Source organism: Leopardus geoffroyi, chromosome C2 (genome assembly GCF_018350155.1).
Source record: "Leopardus geoffroyi isolate Oge1 chromosome C2, O.geoffroyi_Oge1_pat1.0, whole genome shotgun sequence".
Taxonomy (NCBI): Eukaryota; Metazoa; Chordata; class Mammalia; order Carnivora; family Felidae; genus Leopardus; species Leopardus geoffroyi.
Genome location: NC_059333.1, coordinates 149,594,668 through 149,616,740, shown reverse-complemented (window position 1 = coordinate 149,616,740; position 22,073 = coordinate 149,594,668). Strand labels below are relative to the sequence as shown.

General features: G+C 40.1%; 1 protein-coding gene across 4 annotated transcripts in view; it reads right to left on the bottom strand.

Moving 5' to 3' along the window:
• ULK4 (unc-51 like kinase 4) overlaps window positions 1-22,017 on the bottom strand; it is a 583,089-nt gene extending 561,072 nt beyond the window's left edge. For 3 of the 4 annotated variants that reach the window (XM_045436431.1, XM_045436432.1, XM_045436434.1), the window contains exons 1-8: window positions 21,906-22,017; window positions 17,438-17,631; window positions 11,951-12,050; window positions 7,899-8,038; window positions 5,391-5,553; window positions 3,163-3,264; window positions 2,477-2,560; window positions 614-689 (exon numbers count right to left, since the gene is read on the bottom strand). In XM_045436431.1, coding sequence (XP_045292387.1) covers window positions 614-689; window positions 2,477-2,560; window positions 3,163-3,264; window positions 5,391-5,553; window positions 7,899-8,038; window positions 11,951-12,050; window positions 17,438-17,575 — 803 coding nt within the window. In that variant the 5' untranslated portion in view covers window positions 17,576-17,631; window positions 21,906-22,017. The remainder of the gene's footprint in view (window positions 1-613; window positions 690-2,476; window positions 2,561-3,162; window positions 3,265-5,390; window positions 5,554-7,898; window positions 8,039-11,950; window positions 12,051-17,437; window positions 17,632-21,905) is intronic. The other variant, XM_045436433.1, reaches the window with a different exon arrangement.
• Between the last annotated feature and the right edge of the window lie 56 nt (window positions 22,018-22,073).

The window sequence follows — 22,073 nt, the reverse complement described above, 5'->3', positions numbered from 1 at the left end:
GCAAGGGCACAGGTAGTGGGGGGAGGGAGGGAGGGAGAGAAGAGGAGAGGGGAAGGGAGGGAGAAAGGGGGAATTCAAACAGGATCCACGCTCAGCACAGAGCTTGACACAGGGCTAATCCCATAACCCCAGGATCGTGACCCGAGCCGAAATAAACAGTTGGACACTCAACCGACTAAGCCACCCAGGCACCCCTAAAATAAGAACTTAAAAAAAAACCTGCAAATAGAAAACACTCTTAATGTAAATTCATATTTTTTTAAAGAGGTAATTTTTTTTTTTTAATTTTTTTTTTCAACGTTTATTTATTTTTGGGACAGAGAGAGACAGAGCATGAACGGGGGAGGGGCAGAGAGAGAGAGGGAGACACAGAATCGGAAACAGGCTCCAGGCTCTGAGCCATTAGCCCAGAGCCTGACTCGGGGCTCGAACTCCCGGACCGCGAGATCGTGACCTGGCTGAAGTCGGACGCTCAACCGACTGCGCCACCCAGGCGCCCCTAAAGAGGTAATTTTAAAAGTTCTGTGTATATTAAGAACAGTACTATTTTTAGAAGTACATGAAAGGAGAAAAAGATTCTTCTCATTCATATCAAAATACTATCCATACATACCTTTTCTGAGGATCTTTTTGAAGTAAACCATCAAGCAAATTAATAAAATCTGAAGAAGCTTTAGGAAGAGAAGAATCTATACACAAATTGATCCCCAAAAAGAAAAAAAAAGTGGTAAGTACATGAATATATGCCGTGCATAAACTTTAGAGCGATAGTATTTGAGCACACGTTTAAGAGAACACTGAATCCATTAACAACTATATCCTCCATTTAATGGGAGTGAGGAATGAGCATAAAAATAAAAAACATTTTTTCCTAGACCATAAAAAACATGCATCTCAAAAACTAAATTGGGACTAACCTCTACACTTTCTCTTTACTGAATAAGCCTGGCCAGGATCACCAGGCTGACAAATTCATATCCTTGTCTCAACTTTTAATTATGCCTCATTTTCTGAGGCATTCTTAATTTGACCAACTTGGCTTTATAATGTACGGTGATAAGAATACTTGCAATCCCTCTTTTCTTCCCCTCTCTCTTTTAAAGATTTTTAACAGGAAAATCATGTCACAATATTATGACACTGTCCAATTCCAATAGTCTGTAAATGTTAGTTCTTTTTCAATTAGAATATACCACAAATTATCAGTCTGTGGATACAAGTGGCCCCGAAGACAGTGGACAAAGACATCCAACAGAGGGCACTATTGGGCACGATGGTCATTAGGGATGAAGATCCCTAATTAAGTGTGGGCCACCAGATGTACCCTGACCAGATCTTTGACACCTGTATTTTCAGATTTCTGCTCCCTGCCTAAAAATCTTTAAATGACAAAACAATAATCAATACTTCTAGTATTCAAAACAAAAACAATAATCCAAAGTCATCATTACAGGAAATATTTTGTAGAAATCAACCATTCTTAAGTTAAAGAAAAAGTAAGCAGTTTTGTTTTCTTTTAAGAACTATAGACTATTTTCAAAGTAATGTTTTGGCTTTTTCATTTAGGATGACCCTTGAAATCTTGAAAGAATTCTGTATTCCCAGTTTTTCCATTAATTAGTTCTAAAAAGTTTTCCTCATCAAGTTCTGTTTTCATTTGTGTATCTTAAGATTCACTTTTCTTGTGGTATATACTAAAGTGTTTTCCTATGCTATGTTTGGGCCTTTTGGGTTTTTTTCTTTTTCTTGCCTTAAAATTGTTAGAGGTAGATTGTTATATCAAAATCCATTTGATTAAAGTTCCAATCATTTTAAGACACTACAACTATGTCTAGTTTAAAGTCTTTAAAAACTTGTCAGGGGTATTCTGATTCATCGAGGAAAGAGCTGACAAATGCCTGACTTATCCCTATTCGAACACTAAACAGAAATAAATACAAGGAACATGAGTACAAAGTAAGTAAATAGTACATTCACAAGAAACACAAAAGTTTGAGTTTTTAAAATCTTTATACCAGACTTCTGTTGATATAGGAGCACAAAATAATTAAATGAAGGAATCTATTAGTAGTGTTTTTCCATTATCTTAAGAAGGCAAAGGGAATGCTAACATTTCTAAAAATATCAACTTGGGACTATCTATAAAATGTAAATTTGGGGGTTAGGAATCAAAAACAGACTTTGGGTAACAGTGTACATTTATAGTGTCAGATGTAAACTAACTGCATTTATAATAATAAAAAAAAAAACCTACGTTTTGGTTTGTTTTTTTAAATGTTTATTTTTGAGAGAGCATGCACACAAGCAGGGAAGAGGCATAGAGAGAGGGAGACAAAGAATTCAAAGCAGGCTCCAGACTCTGAGCTGTCAGCACAGAGTCCATTGTGGGGCTCAAACCGACGAACCGTAAGGTCATGATCTGGGCCAAAGTTGGACACTTAACCAATTGGGCCACCCAGGTGCCCAAAAATCCTACCTTTTGGAACAGGTGGCAAAGGATCTGCATAAAAAATCTTTTCAATTAATTCTGAAAAACTTTCTGAGAAGAATGGAGGTCTTCCTGAAATTACATGAAAAATTGTAAAATTAAACAATAGTTTGCTATTACCAACCTATAATTCTAAATAAATCTCAACTATAGATAGTTTAGGACTACACAACTTACAGGAAAAAAATATATATAGCAATAACTACTTATTGAATGCCTGGTACAGATGAGGCACACTGTCTGTATATTTTCCTATTTCTGTAATTCAAAACCTATCATCCTAACGAAGATGCTAATTATGTGTGGACCATTATCTAAGGGCTGTATGGGCCAATGGACACATCTGAATAATTCACAGGCACAGGTACCTTTACAAGAATTTCCACTAATAATCACAGTTTTCAATAAGTAGGCACATGTTAACATTCCAAATGATTATCATGAAAAATACCTGTATGTCAACAGTTCCTTGACGTAGATATCAAAGGTTCTAGGCATATGCCTAGACACCAAGCATACAGGAGGAATACAGAGGGAAGCAAGCCAAAACCAGTATATATAAAAATTTAGAAAAGCTAGTTTTCATGTCTTCCAGGATAAATACTCACAAACTACAGATTTAATCTTTTTGTGTGTGCCCAGCTCTGATTTAAACTGTACCAGAAAGTAATCACCTGAAAACATTTCATAAAGCAGACAGCCCAAAGACCAGAGGTCACTGGTGATGGAGAAGTCAGTACCCCTTAAAATTTCAGGTGCTGTATATGTAAGAGATCCTGAAAGTATAAAGAACAACTTTGTTAGGCATTTTTAACAATCCCAAAAACAAACCTGCCTACAAAAGACCTGGTAAGGCAGAAAAAAAAAAAAAAAAAAAAAAAAACAGGAAGAAAACACACCTTCATGTACATTTCACCTTTTTTAAAGTTTTCTGATTTTAAGGTTTCATTTACAAGGATACGTAAGAATACAAACAGGTTTGGGAAATCCACTTGAGTTAGAGGTGTGGCACAATTCTGTATGTTCTTTTAAGTTAACAACTTAATCTAAAGAACCTCTGATTATAATATTTTGACTAGAATAGGGTTATACAGCATTAACATCCCAAATTCCCACTGGCTTACCAACAAATATTTATTTATTACTCAAACTACATGTCAACCACGGATCAGCCCCTGGGCTCAGACCCTCACAGTCAAAGAGCCAGGCTGAGAGAGGCTGCATCTCAAGACATGCCTCCTCCATCACCAAGACAGGGAAAGAATGCACACTGCACACGGGCTCTGAAAACTCCCACCTCCAAGTAACTCACATCACTCCTGCTCACATTTCCTTAGCTTTGGCAGGGAGAAGATACAATCCTACCATGGATCCAAAAGAACAGGAAATATTTCACGATTAGCACTAAGGCGTGCCACATACACTTTACCCTAAGCTTAGTAGAACATGGAAATTGCGGATTCTTAGGGCACTGGGTGGCTCAGTCAGTTGAGCGTCCGACTCTTGATTTCGGCTCAGGTTAAGATCTCGCAGTTCATGAGTTCAAGCCCCACTTCAGGCTCTGCACTGACAGCGAGGACCCTGATTGGGATTCATTCTCTCTCTCTCTCTCCCCGCCCCCCTCTAAATAAAATGTAAAAAGTAAAATATGTAGCAAATTCTCGAGCTAGCAAGTTCCCTTATTTACTGATGAGAGAAATCAAAAGCTTAGAGGGTTCCCTAACATCCCCCAAGTCACACAGCGGGCCACTTGCAGAACACCCACCAAAACTCTACCTAAAACCCTCCCATCTTCCAGTGAGAATGTTCTTTCCATGAAGCGAGCAATCATCAACCGTCTGGAATATAAAATTCTACTGAGGTAAGCCTTCCAGCAAATACTATCTCAAGGGCCCACTGCGGCCACAGCAGCAGCCTCATGTGTCCTCAGGTTTTAAAGTTCTCCTATGTGACATTTTGGCTAGACAATCACATTTCATGCATACATTCATCTCAGTCACCAAACACGTACAGAAGACCTATTTGCCTTTACTTTTGCCAGATCCTGAGAAAGCAAATCTAAGCAAGACCCCCAATGTGCCCAAGCACCCCGCCCAACACTTAACTGGTACATCATTAATATGTGTTAACTGTGAACATCTGTCTCTCTTCCTCACCTAGAAATGCAAGTTCAGTTAGGCCAGGGACTTTTACCTTTGTTCACATTCGTATTTCCAGTATCTAGAACATGCCTAAATTTTTGTTGATTTATGCAATGTATTTCACACGAATCAATGGATGTACTAATGAACAAATGAATACAAAGTCCCTACCTTTATAAGTGAATGTAAAAAGACAATGTAGAAAAATGATTAACATGTTAAGTTCGATGACAGATTTACATAGAGAACATTACGAAAGAATTACTGCTTCACACAATCTCTCCTCAAGCACCGGGATTCCCAGATCCCACGTCACTGCAAAAATCACCGCCCAAGAATTCACCCTAAAAATCTTCCCTAATTGCAGAATATCAGCTACTCAACAATGTTGAAAAACCATCTACTGAGCCACTAGTGTATGCCAGGCACCGTTCTAAGTGCTGAGAATACAGAAGAAAGCAGGGAAACATGGCCATCCTTATGTTCTATTGAGCGGTCAGGGACACAGGAAGCCAAGGATAGGATGCAGGTTTGTTCGAGGTTCCCTGTACCTCACACGGTACTGGATCTATGCAAAACCCAGTAGGCCATGGGCAAAGCCATCCCCGTATCCAGACTTCTCCTCCTCCCTCTAATTTTCAATACATTATTTTGACTGTCAAAAATGGCAAAAATATATTATTTTGACTGGACAGCATCTCCTAAACACACGACTTGGGCAGCCCACAACTAGGGTTCCGATCCATAAGCTTTCCACGTACCTTTGACTCTACCTCTTAAGGTTTTCTTCAGTGCATTTTCCCCACTATCACCTCCTCCTTCTTCTGCTGCCACCAAAGCAAAGAACTCTTCCAAATTTTCACCTTCCACTTTGGCCAAGCCAAAATTACTGAACTTCAATGTGCCAGGCCCTTCCAAGAGGATCTATGAAGATTAAAAAATGTGTTCAGAATCCAATTCCATTTGTACTTCCTTCAGGACCTCCCCTAATCTCACTGAAGAACTCTGAGCATGGGCTTTCTGGCTTCATCCCAACTCAAAAAATTAAATGCATACAATTTTACAAGAAGCCAAAGAAAAATACATCCAACATTTTAACAATAGAATTAAACACTAAACTGCCCATTCTCAGATGTATACAATGAACACATGATAACCATAGCGGGGAAAACCACACGCTTTGGGGAAAGATGAAGAACAATGTATGTGGAACAATCGAGACTCACCGATCCTCGGTGACTGCTGGAGGAGGATGTGAAGACCCACCTGTCCGTGTTATTTACTCAAGGGTTCAAAACTAGGGTTGCAAAGGTAAAGATCTAGGCCTAGATCCACCACTTACTGGCAGCCTGAGCTGGAGAACTTACTTATTACCCTTTGAAATCTCAGTCTCTTTACCTGTATAATGGGAAAAAGACTACTGCCCTTCAGATTGTTTTCAGGATTAACTAAGGTTATACGTGCAGAGGGTTTTTTGTTTTTTTTTTTTTAAACAACGACTGGCATGTGATAAGTGCTCAAATGTGCTCACACAATTTGTGATGAGAAGTTACCAGCTGAATGGTGAAACCACACCAGTGTCTATTACTTGTATCTTGTCCCCCAGAGCCATTAAAACTATTTCTGGGTAGTCACGACAGGTCAGGTGGATCTTTGTTTTTAAAAGCAATTTAAGGTCTACCCTTAATTTTTGGTCACAAATACTAAGGATGTCTGGTAGTCTACAACAGTGGCTTTTAAATTTTTTTGAGCACCAAATCCCCTGTAGGTCCTGTTAAGATAAAGTGCTAGTCCCTACCCCCAGTTTCTGATTCAGTAGGTCTGGGTGGGGCCCAAGAACCCGCATTTCGAAGGAGTCCCAAGTAATGCGGATACTGCTGGTCTGGGGAGCACACTTTGAGAACCCCCAGCAGGGGTCAGCACTTTGCAATTTTTTTTTTTTTTAAGTTAATAAACATTTTAGACTTTGCAGGCCATAAGATCTTTGTCCTGACTACTCAACTCTGCAGCCCACTGACAATACATAAATAAAAAGATGGGTTCCAATAAAACTTCATTTACAGAATTGGTCATGCTGCCCGACCCTGCCAACCCCTGCTCAAAAGAAAAGGTTATGTTACAAAGCAGTGTGAATTTCCTAGATTACATAGAACACTAGACTTCATTAAAACAACTCCCTCACAGGGAGCTGTACAGCCACTGGGCCAAAGCCCAGCCAGGACTTGTTTTTATATATGCATGAGCTAAGAGTGGTCTTTAAATTTCTAAGTGGTTGCCAAACATCAAAATAAGGTAAGTTTCCTGATATGTGTAAATTATATGTAACTGACATGTCAGTGTCCATAAAGTTTTATTGAAACAAAGCTATACCTTTTAAGTATTGTCTACAGCTGCTTTCAGGGCTAGGACCACAGTTAAGTGGTTGTAGACTTGAGGCACATATACAGTTATTTCAAACGAGAACTTCTCATTATAAAGTTTTCATGGAATTTTTTATATGTTATCTTACAGAGGGTCTATAATAACGTTTAACAAGGAAATATTCAACTTTTTATTTCATCATGTACATTTTAACAAAGGAAAAGTAGCAATTCAAACCAGTAACAAGTACAATCCCTAAGAATATGTACTTATAAATAATAGATGCCATTGAACGAAAGCACCAGAAAACGTCCTAGAAGCTTAACCTAAATGTAGTACATAATCCGTCTTCATATCAAAGACAAAGAAGCTACTAGGGCAGAGAGAGAGAAAAAGGGTAACTTGCCCAAGTTCACACAACTTCTAAACGTTAGGGTCAACTGTGACTCTGAAACTAAGCAGGTTTCATGACTCTACTACACTAAAGCACACTTAGTTACAGATCATTAGTTTTACCAGAAGCTATCTGACCCATAATACCAGTAATCAAGCAAAGCCAAAAATGCCATTATCAAACTAAAATAGTGGCTCATAATCAGATACCACAATTTAAGAGCTAAGCATCTTATTTTATAGATATACTGAGCTCATCAGTCACAATATACCTCAGCAGCAATAATAATTACTCAAAGGACTCTGAAGGGAGGGGAGAATTTGCATTCTAAAAGCTACTTCAACAGGTAGCTAAAAAGGTAGCTAAAATATGGCGCTATGCTTTTTAAAAATAGTAAGTCAATTTCAAGATGTTCTACATTTTATCTAAATTCTGTCTAAAATTAAAAACACCTTTGAGAAAGCATTGTAACTTAAGCCAGAGCAGTTAGGAAATCAAAACTTCCATGAATTACCTTGCCTGGAGAAATGTCACAAAAGAGAATGCCAAGTTGATGAAGATGATGTAATCCAGCAATGAGGTCAACCCCAAATTCTCTCACAACATCTTCTGGGAGGTTTTCATCTTGAGCAATCACCATTTCTAGGGAACCACCTGCAAGTTGATTAAAACCACCAATTTTAACCCACCAGCATGACACAATGCCCCCAGGAGGTTCCAGGCTAGTGAGATACTGAGCTTTAAAAACTGATCAAATCAGTATACCTGGACAGACTGGCAGGGGAAATATACATGTGAATGAACACAGTGGACCAAGCACCCTAGGAGGAATCTGTATCCACTCTCCAGAGTCAGCTTCCAGAGAAAGACTGCTTGGGCTGGGAGAATGGTCCACACGTAAGCAGGCGGGATGAAGGGAGAATCCCTCTAATGCTGTAACTGCTAACTCCAGATCCCATAGGAGTTGAACAGCTGCAAAAATTAGTGGTCAATACTAACCCAAATTGTGCATTTAAAGCACATTACGCAAAGTATAGCCACATTTACTCTTGTGCAAAGGTGGATCGCATTCTACAAAGTACCGCATGGCAGAAAAGATGCCTTTCCTTAACAGAAAATCAACACCTTCAGCGTACATCACTGAGGAAATTAAACGTCGAAGGCAAACACATTGTGAAAACCATCTCTATACTCTTCTAAGATCCCGGTCACATTTCTACCATCAATGTGCCGGAAACAAACTTTTTTTTTTTTTTTTTTTTAAAGCATCAAGATTCCAAGAGGAGCCAAGTTCAGAGAAACCTATATAATCCTGCACATGATGTTCCTTCCCCAGAGCACTCTTTGTGAAGACTGTATATCCCAGGCAGCTGTCCTAACTTAGGTTCAAATAAAATGTTTTTCCTTTCTCTTTAAAAAAAAAAAAGTCTTGGGGCACCTGGGTGGCTCAGTTGGTTAAGCATCCCACTTTTTTTGAGTCTCTTTTTTTTTTTTTTTAATTTTTTTTTTTCAACGTTTATTTATTTTTGGGACAGAGAGAGACAGAGCATGAACGGGGGAGGGGCAGAGAGAGAGAGGGAGACACAGAATCGGAAACAGGCTCCAGGCTCTGAGCCATCAGCCCAGAGCCCAACGCGGGGCTCGAACTCCCGGACCGCGAGATCGTGACCTGGCTGAAGTCGGACGCCCAACCGACTGCGCCACCCAGGCGCCCTTTGAGTCTCTTTTAATAAAGTATTTAACCCTTTCACATTTGTGATTGTATACAATACACACGTATTGTGATTGGATTTATTCTGACATTCTTAATTTCTACTTCTCTTTTCCTCAGTTTTTTTCTCTCCTTCTCCTGGCCTCTTAAATTCCATTCCTGACTTTTGGGTGAAGATTGAGTTTTCTAGCTTCCATTCTCCTGTGTCCATTGGTTTGAAAGTGAAGTATTATCTGTCTTCTAGTGATTACTTGAAGATGCTTACCGCTTACATATAAGCATATTTTTGTGTCAACATCTAGAATTAATATCTACATTCTTTTCCTAAACCAGATAATAACTAAAGCCCACTTTTACTTCTTTCCTCCTGTCCCAAATATTCCTGCCACAATCCCACTATTCTCTATTTCCCCAGCCACTGTTTTCCATGTCAAGGTCATTTGGAATCGTAACTTAACAGAGAAGGTTTTTAGCTTTTCACTACTATTTTGAATGTGTCACTTTTTCTCTTGGATTAGGTTTATTTGTTTTGGTTAGGACTGATTTTCTTGTATTCTTTCAGATAGTAAAATTCGGGTGGAAAACTTCCAAAATCCTTACATGTCTGCAATATCTTTTTTATTTATTTTTTTAATATATGAAATTTATTGTCAAATTGGTTTCCATACAACACCCAGTGCTCATCCCAAAAGGTGCCCTCCTCAATACCCATCACCCACCCTCCCCTCCCTCCCACCCCCCATCAACCCTCAGTTTGTTCTCAGTTTTTAACAGTCTCTTATGCTTTGGCTCTCTTCCACTCTAACCTCTTTTTTTTTTTTTTCCTTCCCCTCCCCCATGGGTTTCTGTTAAGTTTCTTAGGATCCACCTAAGAGTGAAACCATATGGTATCTGTCTTTCTCTGTATGGCTTATTTCACTTAGCATCACACTCTCCAGTTCCATCCACGTTGCTACAAAAGGCCATATTTCATTCTTTCTCGTTGCCACGTAGTATTCCATTGTGTATATAAACCACAATTTCTTTATCCATTCATCAGTTGATGGACATTTAGGCTCTTTCCATAATTTGGCTATTGTTGAGAAGTGCTGCTATAAACATTGGGGTACAAGTGCCCCTATGCATCAGTACTCCTGTATCCCTTGGATAAATTCCTAGCAGTGCTATTGCTGGGTCATAGGGTAGGTCTATTTTTAATTTTCTGAGGAACCTCCACACTGCTTTCCAGAGCAGCTGCACCAATTTGCATTCCCACCAACAGTGCAAGAGGGTTCCTGTTTCTCCACATCCTCGCCAGCATCTATAGTCTCCTGATTTGTTCATTTTGGCCACTCTGACTGGCGTGAGGTGATATCTGAGTGTGGTTTTGATTTGTATTTCCCTGATAAGGAGCGACGTTGAACATCTTTTCATGTGCCTGTTGGCCATCCAGATGTCTTCTTTAGAGAAGTGTCTGTTCATGTTTTCTGCCCATTTCTTCACTGGGTTGTTTTTCGGGTGTGGAGTTTGGTGAGCTCTTTATAGATTTTGGATACTAGCCCTTTGTCCGATATGTCATTTGCAAATATCTTTTCCCATTCCGTTGGTTGCCTTTTAGTTTTGTTGGTTGTTTCCTTTGCTGTGCAGAAGCTTTTTATCTTCATAAGGTCCCAGTAATTCAAGCATCCCACTCTTGATTTCAGCTCAGGTCATGATCTCACGGTGGTGAGATGGAACCCCATATCGGGCTCTGTGCTGGGCATGGGACCTGCTTAAGTCTCTCTGTCTCTGTCTCCCCTTTGTCCCGCCCCCCGACTCGCACATGCACACCTACGTCCTCTCTCTCAAATAAATAAATAAAACTCTTTAAAAAAAATAAAAAAGTCTTAGCTGGCATCTGAAAGTTCAATCAGAACGGTGATTAAGGTAGGAGGTATTTGGGGGGTTATTTTGTTTTGGTGGGTAAGGAACCACTCCAAATACAGGCATCCATCAGTAAGGCTGTAACAATGGTGGGGGAGAAGAACAGCTGAGGCAAAAAGTAACACAGGGAAAGTTCCCTGATCACCTCTACAGTGCATACAGCTGTGAAAGTAATTAAACCATAGTCCTTTCCTATTGATTCAGAAAAAAATAAAATCCAAATAAGTTCTTATTCCAAATAATCCATTTGATGGTTCAGTGTTACAAATTATAAGTGCCAAAAGACTCAAAGCTAGAAATTACAATATACCTTAATATTTAATGATCCTTTTTTATTACTCAATGTATAAATAGAAGACACTAACAGTGGTACTGTTTCCCAGAAAACACTGAAACTAAAAGCCCAGATAACAGTGATATATTTAGTCATTTTTCTCCCTAAACATAGCCCTAGAAAGTTGTATCAGGCAAGAGCTGTAACAAGTTATCTCTATTGTTTAGGAGGTGATATTTGTTGAGTCATCTTTGTACTTTTTCACATTGCCTAAGTTTTTATAAACACGAAGTACTCTTTTCATAAAAATAAAAAGATGATCACTTTATACGCTAATTAGCTAACAGATAGCTACTTGACCTAAAATACTTGATTTTTATTCATCGGGAAAACTTGTCTGATAAGTTAATCACTAAAAAATATTTCTAAATTTTTATGTGGGTGACTTAGTAGTATGTTATTCCAAAGTAAACCCCAAATTGAATTTGACTTGTCTTCCTCTTACCAAACATCTTTGCTCTATACCCTACCCTAATATCCAAACAATGTATGTGTAAGTCAACTTAGTCAAGAGTATCAGGTGCTTATATTTGTTAATACCAAAGGAAAATAAAACCTACATGTTTTTTCCAAGCTACCTAAGATGGATGTATTTGTAACATGTCTTATACACACTCACCTGTGCAGAGTTCCACCACGAGCCAGAGATGATTGCTGGTTTCATACCATTCATGAAAAGTTACGATATTCTTGTGTTTAATTTCATGGGTGAGACGGACCTATAAAAACAGCATTCATTCACACACACACACACACTCACAAGTTGTTAAAATCTGCATCTATTAAGAAAACCTAAACACACAATTGGGAAGTGGTTAACAGTGGAATTTAGTGGAATTCTATACAGATATTACAAATGATGGTTATGAAGGCTGGTGACACCAAAAAATGGTAATATACAATCTTAAAAAAAAAAAACCTCATGCAATACAGTTTTGTATATTTGTGTAAACATTACAAAAGAAATATTCATAGGAAAATGACTAAAAGTTAAAAATAGCTGAAACTGCTGATTTTAATTTTTTTCTACTTTTCTACTTTCTAATAGTGAGCACACAATGCTTTCATAATCATGAAATAAATCATTTTCAAGGGGAAAAAAACCTTACCAAGTAAAAATAATTCAAAGGCTCAATAATAGTTAAATTATATATCAACTGACAAAATATTAGCCCGACATGAAAACAATTTTAAACATAAAAAATGATAGTATAATGTTAAGTGAAAAAGGCGAGAAACAAATTATGTAATACCATGACTTTAAAATTCAAAGAGAACTCATAGTAAAAAAAGACTAGAACAAAAAAAACCAGGACAGGACTGTCTTACGTGACGGAACTATGCTGCCCTTTTTTCTTCTACCCATTCTTCTATATTGTACAAATTTTCTATAATGATGCTGTATTACTTTTACAATATTTAAAGGAACTCTCAGAGGGTTCTACAATTTTCTTTTTAAATATATCCTTAGTGGGGGTGACTGCCTGGCTCAGTCAGTAGAGCACCCAACTCTTGACCTCAGGTCGTGGGTTCAAGCCCCACACTGGGCATGGAGCCTACTAATATATATCATATATAATATATATCCATCCTTAGTGAATCCTAGTATCAATTCCCTCAGGCTATTAAAAGAAGAATCATTGCAGTGAATATACTGATCTTAAAATGTACATTTCCATTAGATCATAAGAATACCTGTGCACCAAAACAAGAGTGAATTCCAAACTCAATAATAAAGATGCAAGGGTGCCTGGGTGGCTCAGCCGGTTAAGAGTCTGACTTAGGCTCAGGTCGTGATCTCACAATTCAGGAGTTGTAGACACACAGCGCAGAGCCTGCTTCAGATCTTCTGTTTCCCTCTCTGCCCCTCCCCAGGGTGCGCTCTAGCTCTCTCTCTCAGACTTAAATTTCTTTATTTCTCTCTCAGAAATAAATATTTAAAAATAAAATAAAGATGCAAGAACCTGTCAAAAAAAATACTCAGTTGCCTCACGGGGGTTTTGCTTTCTCCTTTCAAGACCCCATTAAAAATGGAAACTAGAATCACAAAAACGTGTGCTTTATTAGCAAACCATCCAGACTCACAATTGGTGTCAACTACCCAAGTGCTTTGGATCCTTGTTTTCTGACTCTCCTACACACACACACACACACACACACCCCACAGTCACTCACACTCAACACCGGCTAATCGGCCCATAATCTGTAGAAATACAGAGCTCCCTACTTAAAAAATGGAATGTGGTACATACACTCTAGAAACAACTCAGTGGGTTCATATTCTAACACAAAGAAAGGGAAATGAATCCACATAATTTAGAAAACATAATTGAGATGGGGAGAAAAAAAAAGTGGTCAAGTGAATCTGAGGAGCACCTTGTAATAAACTCCCAATAAATTCTGTCCCAGTAGAGACTAGGGAGGGCATAGGGTGAGCCTGTCTAAATGATTCCCACTGACTCAGCCACCGGAAGGGGAAGGTCCTAATAGAAAACAAACGTGTGGAAACTCCCACAGAAATCAGGCCACAGTCCAGCCTCGGACGCTCACTACCACTCAGGATATGCCAAGTACCCACTCTGCCAGACGCCTCCGCTCTCTCCATCTCGCCCTCCACCACCCGTCTGTTGATTAAATATACTACTAAAACTAATCTCCTTTCCGTGTGGCTACTATGAACTTTAAAGTCAGATCTGTAGCCCCCATTATATTTGGGTTGACCAGCACTGTTAGATGTTTACTAATAACCGTATCATCTCCAAAATCTGGCACACATCCTAGCTCGTGACCACTGCTCCTTCACTTAACCAACTCACGGTCTCTACTACTCACTTCTGGTTCAGTTCAAACCTCCACACTCCGCATAGGAGCGAGCAACCGAGGCAGACGCCAGCCATGCTGACTGATCCGACTTCCGTTTGGAATCCCCAAACGGAATGGCCCCAGCTAGTCTGTCCACCAAGTGACTATTCACGCTTTTGTTTTCCTTCTGCCTAGAACCCAGCCTTCCCCTCCCCCACCTAATTGAGGACTTAGCTTGAAAAACGCCTTGTGTTCCTAGCATCGAATCTACAGATGAGCCCGCATCTTGTCTCATACACCTGTCTTTCTTCAACTACCCACACTCCTTACAAAAGCCCACACCACCTCACACCCATTAGAATAGCGATCTTCAAAACGAAACAAAAAACAGAAATAACAAGAGTTGCTGAAGATGTGGAGAAACGGAATCCCTTGTACACTGTTGGTGGGCGTGTAAACTGGTACAGCCTCTGTGGAAAACAGTACGGCAATTCCTTAAAAAAAAAAAGTTAAACTAAAATATTCCACTTCTGGGTATATCCAAAGGATTGAAAGCAGAGTATGTCCCGAAGACACACGTGTGCACCCGTGTTTGCCTACTCACAATAGCCAAAAGGCGGAAGCAACCTAAGTGTCCAATGACAGGTAAATGGATAAGCAAAATGTGGTATATACATACGATGGAATATTCTACATTCTCAAAAATGAAAGAAAGTCTGACACATGCTACAACATGGACGAACTCTGAGGACATCATGCTAAGTGAAATCAGTCAGTCATAAAAAGACAAGTGATGTATGACTCCACTTACATGAAGTACCATTCAGAGACAAAGTAGAATGGCAGGTGCCTGGGGCTGGGGCTGGAGAAATGCGGAATCGTTGTTTAATGTGTACAGAGTTTTAGTTTTGCAAGATGACAAGAGTTCTGGACAATTCAGCAATCGTACTTTGGGAATTTATTCAAACGAGTTGAAAACAGGTCCACACAAAAACCTGTTCACACATATTGCAGCTTTATTCTCAATTAAAAACAATCAAGATGCCCTTCCATCGGCAAATGAATTTAAAAAACTGGTACACTGGGGCGCCTGGGTGGCTCTGTCGGTTGAGTATCCGACTTTGGCCTACGTCATGATCTCGCAGTTCATGAGTCTGAGCCCCGCGTCGGGCTCAGTGCTGACAGCTCAGAGCCTGGAGCCTGCTTCGGATTCAGTGTCTCCCTCTCTCTGCCCTCCCCTATTCGCACTGTCTCTCAAAAATAAACAAACATTAAAAAATAAATAAAAACTGGCAAATATGCAATGGAATATTGTCCATCAATAAAAAGAAATGAGCTCTCAGCCACAAAGAAACAAGAGAAAACTTAAATGCATATTGCTAAGATATCAACCTGAAAAGGCTACATACTGTGTAAGTCCAAGTCTATCACATTCTGGAAAAGGCAAAACTATGAACACAATAGAAAGATCAATGGTTGCCCAGGGTTGGGAGGAAGGGGGAGGGGTGAATAGGTGGAGCACAGATGATTTTTAGGGCAGTGAAACTCTTCTGTATGATTCTATAGTGACAGATCCATAGCATCACACACTTGTCCAAAACTATGGAACATGCAACACCAAGAGTGCACCCCGAGGTAAACTACGGATTTGGGATGATGATGTGCCAATGTGGGTTCGTCCATTGTAATAGATGTACCACTCTGGTAGGGATGTTGACCATGGGGAACACTATACATGTATGGGGACAGGGAATATAGGGGAAATCCCTACACTTTCTTCTTGATTTTACTGTAAATCTAGAACTGTTCTTGGGGCGCCTGGGTGGCTCAGTCAGTTAAGCATCTGACTCTTGATTTGGGCTCAGATCTTGATCCCACAGTTGCTAGATGGAGCCCGGCCTGGGTTCCACAAGGAGCGTAGAGACTGCTTAAGATTCTCTGCCTCTCTCCCTCTGCCCTCCCCTGCTTGCACAGGTGTGCTATCAAACTGCTCTTAAAAAATTAACTTTAAATTTTTTTTTAACGTTTATTTATTTTTGAGACAGAGAGAGACAGAGCATGAACGGGGGAGGGGCAGAGAGAGAGGGAGACACAGAATCTGAAGCAGGCTCCAGGCTCTGAGCCATCAGCCCAGAGCCCAACGCAGGGCTCGAACTCACAGACTGAGATCGACCTGAGCCAAAGGAGGACGCTTAACCGACTGAGCCACCCAGGCGCCCCTAAAAAAAATTTTTTTTAAGAGAGAGAGACAGACAGACAGACAGAGCACGAGCAGGAGAGGGGCAGACAGAGAGGGAGACACAGATTCCGAAGCAGGCTCCAGGCTCTGAGCGGTCAGCACAGAGCCCCACGCAGGGCTCGAACTCACGGACCGTGAGATCATGACCTGAGCCGAAGTCGGACGCTCAACCGACTGAGCCACCCAGGCGCCCCAAAAAATTAACTTTAAAAAAAAAAGTGGAGTTCTAGAGATGGTGATGGTTGTACAGCAACATTCATGTACTTAATATCACCAACTGTACACTTAAAAGTGGTTAAGATAGCAGGCGCCTGGATGGCTCTGCCGGTTGAGTGTCCGACTTCAGCTCAGGTCATGATCTCGCTGTTCATGAGTTCGAGCCCCACATGGGGCTCTGTGCTGATAGCTCACAGCCTGGAGCCTGCTTCAGATTCTGTGTCTCCCGCTCTCTCTGCCCCTCCCCCTCCCTCCTTCCCTCATTCAAAAATAAACATAAAAAAATTTTTTTTAAATAAAAATGTTTAAAAAGTGGTTAAGATGGTAAACTTTTTGTTATGTGTATTTTACCACAATTGGGGGGGGGGGGGAGCTAAGTTTGGTCCAGGATATAAATTTCAAACTCAAGTCACTCTCACCCAAAGTCCTTCCTTTGGCAAGCTTCATAAATCACATACTAAATTTAAAAGTAAATCATCTAGGGGCACCTGGCTGGCTCAGTCAGACTCCTGACCTTGGGGGGTAAATTCAAGCCCCACATGGAATGCAGAGATTATTTACACTTTAAAACTTTGAAAATAATTTAAAAGTTAAAGTAAATGATCTAATATAGACTATATTGTTCCTGACTTTTCCCAAAAACACCAAGTTGCTAATTACTTAGGGATGTTTATTGGTCATTCTTCACAATTGGTGTGGCACTAAACAGACAGAAGGTCACCCATTCCAGATTGAAAATGTGGCATCTGTTACACCGAATTCAACAGCTTCTGTTTATATGCTACTTGTTCTCCTTGATCGTAGGTAGCTCTGTGTTTTCACAAAGGGAGGAAAACATACTCCACTTACCCAGTTGGTTATTTCAGGCCTTTTGCACTTATCAGTACAAAGAATAGCTACAAAATTGATTGTTCCCTTCCGTCGCCCTTTATAAACAACAGTCTTGCTTCCTCTGCCAATCTCCTCATACAGAATGAAGTTTTCCATCTCTGGGCCAACTTCTCACATTGGATAAAACAACAGCCTAATAGCATCTCTAGTTCCTAAAAGGCAAACAAAAATAAAACTTACAAATGCAAGCTAGTTGCACGATTAATTAGCCTAGGATAGTATGTTAATCTAATAATTCTATAAACTCAGAAAATTCACCTGCAAGTGATGTATACCAGTGTCTTTTTGTAGGGGAAAATAAAACTAAAAAACTAATACTCAACTTCCTTCAACAAGGTCTTAAAAAATGATGAAAATGACAGCTATTTCTAACACATGTAACAAAATGAGGGATGAATGAGATTCCAATTTATCTCCACACTTTTGTTACCAAGGAAGGCACGTTGTGTCAATATCTGTAGAGAATGGGGCAACATATGACCCACCTAAACCTCAAACAGGAGAAGCAAAAGAGACAATGTATGTTAAAATACTTTATAAACAAATATGGAATGCTAATATTTCCATCTAATCCAGAGATATTCTAAGAAATCAATCCAAATATTAAAGTCAGCTGTTACCAAACTCCTGGTTCCTGGGCCAAACCCTGCTGCTTTTGTAAAATTTAACTGTATCATATCCACACCCATTCACTTATATATTGGGTAAGGCTCCTTTTAGACTACAATTGCAGAGTTGTTATGACCAGAGCAATGGCTTCAACACATTCTAAAATACTTACTGTCTGGCCCTTTACAGAAAAGGGTTTGCCAACTCCTGTTTTAAGTTAAAAAAAAAAAAAAAAAAAAAATTTAACCAACCATTTCATCATCTAGGATATAACCAGATAAGAGTTCATTTTCTTGGCCAACAGAATGCCCTAATTTGCATGCATGAATAGGAGCTGATGCAGTCTTTCATCAGTTAGATTTTATTTAGAATTGAAGTACAGCAGTGAATTCAGGATTTTAAACAACATATTTATAATACATCAAAGTAGTTAATTTGCAAAATATATTTTAAATTGGCATCTCATAGATGGAAGGATTTTACATAACTATAGAAAATTTCCCAGAAATCATCCAGTAAGCAGTAGATATACTCTTTAAAAGCAGCTCATGTTTCTATATGGTATCCAGTAAGTCAGAAACTATACCGAAAACTCTTTGAAACAGAGAATGTAAAACTGAAGTTAATGGGTATGGTGTTTCTTTTTGGGCAAATGAAAATGTTCTGAATTAGTACTGATGATTGCACAACTTTGTGAATACACTAAAAATCACTGAATTGTACGTTTTAAAGGGGTAAACAATATAGTATGTGAATATCACAATTTTTATCGATATAATTGACATGTACATTAAGTTTAAAGTGTACAGTGTGTTGATTTCAAACATTTATGTATCATAATCTGATTACTATCATAGCATTACTCAACACCTCTACATGTCACATAATTACCACTTCTTGTGGTTAAGAACATTTAAGATTTAGTCTCATAGCAACTTTGAAGTACATGATACATTATTGTTTAGTGTAATCACTATGATATACATTAAATCTCTGGAACTTATTTTCTGTTGTGGGCCATACAAACACTGGCTGAGGGACATATTTGGCCAAGAGGCAGCAGTTTGTCCTGTCTTGGCATATGGAACCAGTAATCCAGGAATCTAACAATTCTATGATTCCATCTTCCAATGACATTAAAATTTACTGCAAAAAGCGAAATAATCTACTATAAAGACGTATAGGCTAGTAGTTACACTTAGTTATTTAGATTACAAACCTGGTCTCTACACCAAACCAGAAGAACCCAGACTATTGACAGCAAAATTCTTTAAACTCTAAGTGGAAAGGATGTGGGAAAAATCTGAATTTAAATCAAAGGAAACCCAGGACACCTGGGTGGCTCAGTTGGTTGGGCGACCAACTTTGGCTCAGGTCATGATCTCATGGTTCATGGGTTCAAGCCCCGCATTGAGCTCTGTGCTGACAGCTAAGAGCCTGGAGCCTGCTTTGGATTCTGTGTCTCCCTCTCTCTGTCCTTCTCCTGCTCATGGTTTCTCTTTCTTTCAACTATAAATATTTTTTAAAATTTTTTAATAAACGGAAACCCAAAAATGGCACAGATAGTAAAAGGGTTCATTAAAAAAATAAATTCTAAGTTCCCTCTAAGTTCCCCATACTCTCTCCACTCTAAAACCCACTCTTTAAAAAGAGCCAATCCTGACTCCTGACCCACCAAAATGCAGCCTAGACACGAGTAATTTTGTGGCAACAAGTATGTAATATAACCAAAGAAAGATTAAATTGGCAGTATGTTAAGATGGAAAAGCTATTTAGCCAGGAAAAAAACCAGACCTTTAATTACATGTTCACAACTTGGCTCTATTAGGATACACAAGGATAAGGTGTTGAAATAGTCTCCTGACTTTTTATATAAGACAGAGAGTTGATACCTTCAGGGTCGACTGGGTGGCTCAGGTGGCTAAGCATCCAACTCTTAATTGTGGCTCAGGTCATGACCTCACAGTTGTGAAATCAAGTCCCTTGTCAGGCTCTGTGCTGGGCCTGCTTAAGATTCTCTCTCTCCCTCTCTGTCCCTCCTCTGCTCACCCTCCCTCTTTCCCTCCCTCCCTCTCTCTCAAATAAATACATAAATACATAATTGATTCCTTGAGAATATGATTTTAAGCCACAAGAAAAAAAATTAAATCTTTACATTTTCAATTTGATTCAAGCCAAATAAATTCTTTTCTGAAATCTTTTACTGAGTAGGGGCATCTGAGCAGAACAGGCAGTCTGAAATTAACAAAATGCATCAATTACAAAGTCAGCCAAGGTTGGTTTACTATTGAAGCACTTCCCCTCTCTGGGGCTCAATTTCCTTAGAATAAAATAAGAATTGGATCAGATAATCTTGTAAATTACCTTTTCAAATTGGAAATTCCACAACTTACTTAAGATTCTTTTTGACTCCAAGGGCATCCTCACCTTATACTTCCTAATATTTAATGTGTAAGCTCTTATATTATAAAATAAAAAACAAATACAGAAAACCTCCCAAAAATAAATGTATAGTTTAATGAATTATAAACGGGACTGACCGTTGGGATGTTCAAGCCCCACATCACATTCACAGCATGGAGCCTGTTTAGGATTCTCTTCCTCACTCTCTACTCCTGTCCCACACTCTCAAAATAAATAAGTAAACTTAAAAAAATAAACACGAGGGAGGGCTAACCTTGTGATCACCACCCACTTGGCCTGCCACTCCAGAAGTCCCTTCCTGAGCCTATGGCAATCACAACTCCTCTTTTCCAAAAGTAATCTCTCTCCTGACTTTCACAGTTATCACCTTCTGGCGTATCTTTAACGTTTTCTCACCGAGTGTGCATTCCCAGACACCACAGGTTAGTCTTCCACGTTTTCTAAAGGCGTGGCACGTCTTTTAAGGCTCTTCTAAATCTACAAGTTAACCTAGGTATTATCAGAGAACCCAGAAGTCAGAGCAAGTCACGCTTAGGAATAAATGAGGCATTTAAGATACAGGGGCGCAGAACCTACATTCAACAAACTCTTGGAAACTGACCAGGTGATAGAAGCAGGAAGATAAAACCCTCCCTTCATTTCTCTCTACCTTCAGATCATTAACTCCTCCACCAGCGGCAGCCACCGAAGCCCCAGCCCAGGCCTACTGAATAAGAAATTCTGGAAGCGGAGCCCAGCAATCTGTGGTTCAACTCCCTCCCGCCCCACCCCCCGGGACGCACACTCAATTTTACTACCCACAGGCCAAAACAACCTTTTGCGAGGGCATAAAAGGTGGCAGGCACTGCGCTTTGCATTCAACAGGTGCTTCTCCTCGAAGCACTTTACAGACCAAATTAACTGCAGGCTTTGAGTTTAGTCTGACCTGGAAAGTGCAGGCTCGGGGTCGCTAAGTCAACACCCCCCACTCCAAGCAGCTGGTGACCAGCGAACTGGAGGCTTTCACTGCCTCTCTACGTCCACGGACATCTGCCAGCACCGCCGGCTTAGAGCTCGGGACGCGTTGCTAAGGTGTTTAGGGGAAGAACTCCGAATCGAGGGCGTCCAAAAAGCGCATCTCCCGAACCCTACAGCCATGAATCCTCCCTGCACCCAAGTCCTTGAAGAGGTATTCCGTGTTCCCTGAACCAAAGCCTCGAGAGAATTGTCTAAGGTGTTTAGTTTAACCTGGTAACAAAGCAGAGCCCTGAGAGAGAGGAAGACTCGAGGGGCACAGGGTCCACGGAGGAAGGGTAGGTGAGTGGCGCCCCTCCAGGCCCGTACTGTCCTCCGCGCTCGCTCATGGAGACCCGAACCCAAACTCGTGGACCCTAAAACTACCACCGCTACTCACCTGAACGCTTAAGGCGGAGAAGCCGCCGACCCAGCGGACTGCTCCCGCGAAGGCGCCGGTCTCAGCTTCTACCCCTTCGGGACCGGTCCACTTGCCAAGGCCAGGGGCGAAGCAATGGCGTACGGTGGAACGCGCAGGCGCAGTTCAAAGCTGTGTGGTCCAGCACCC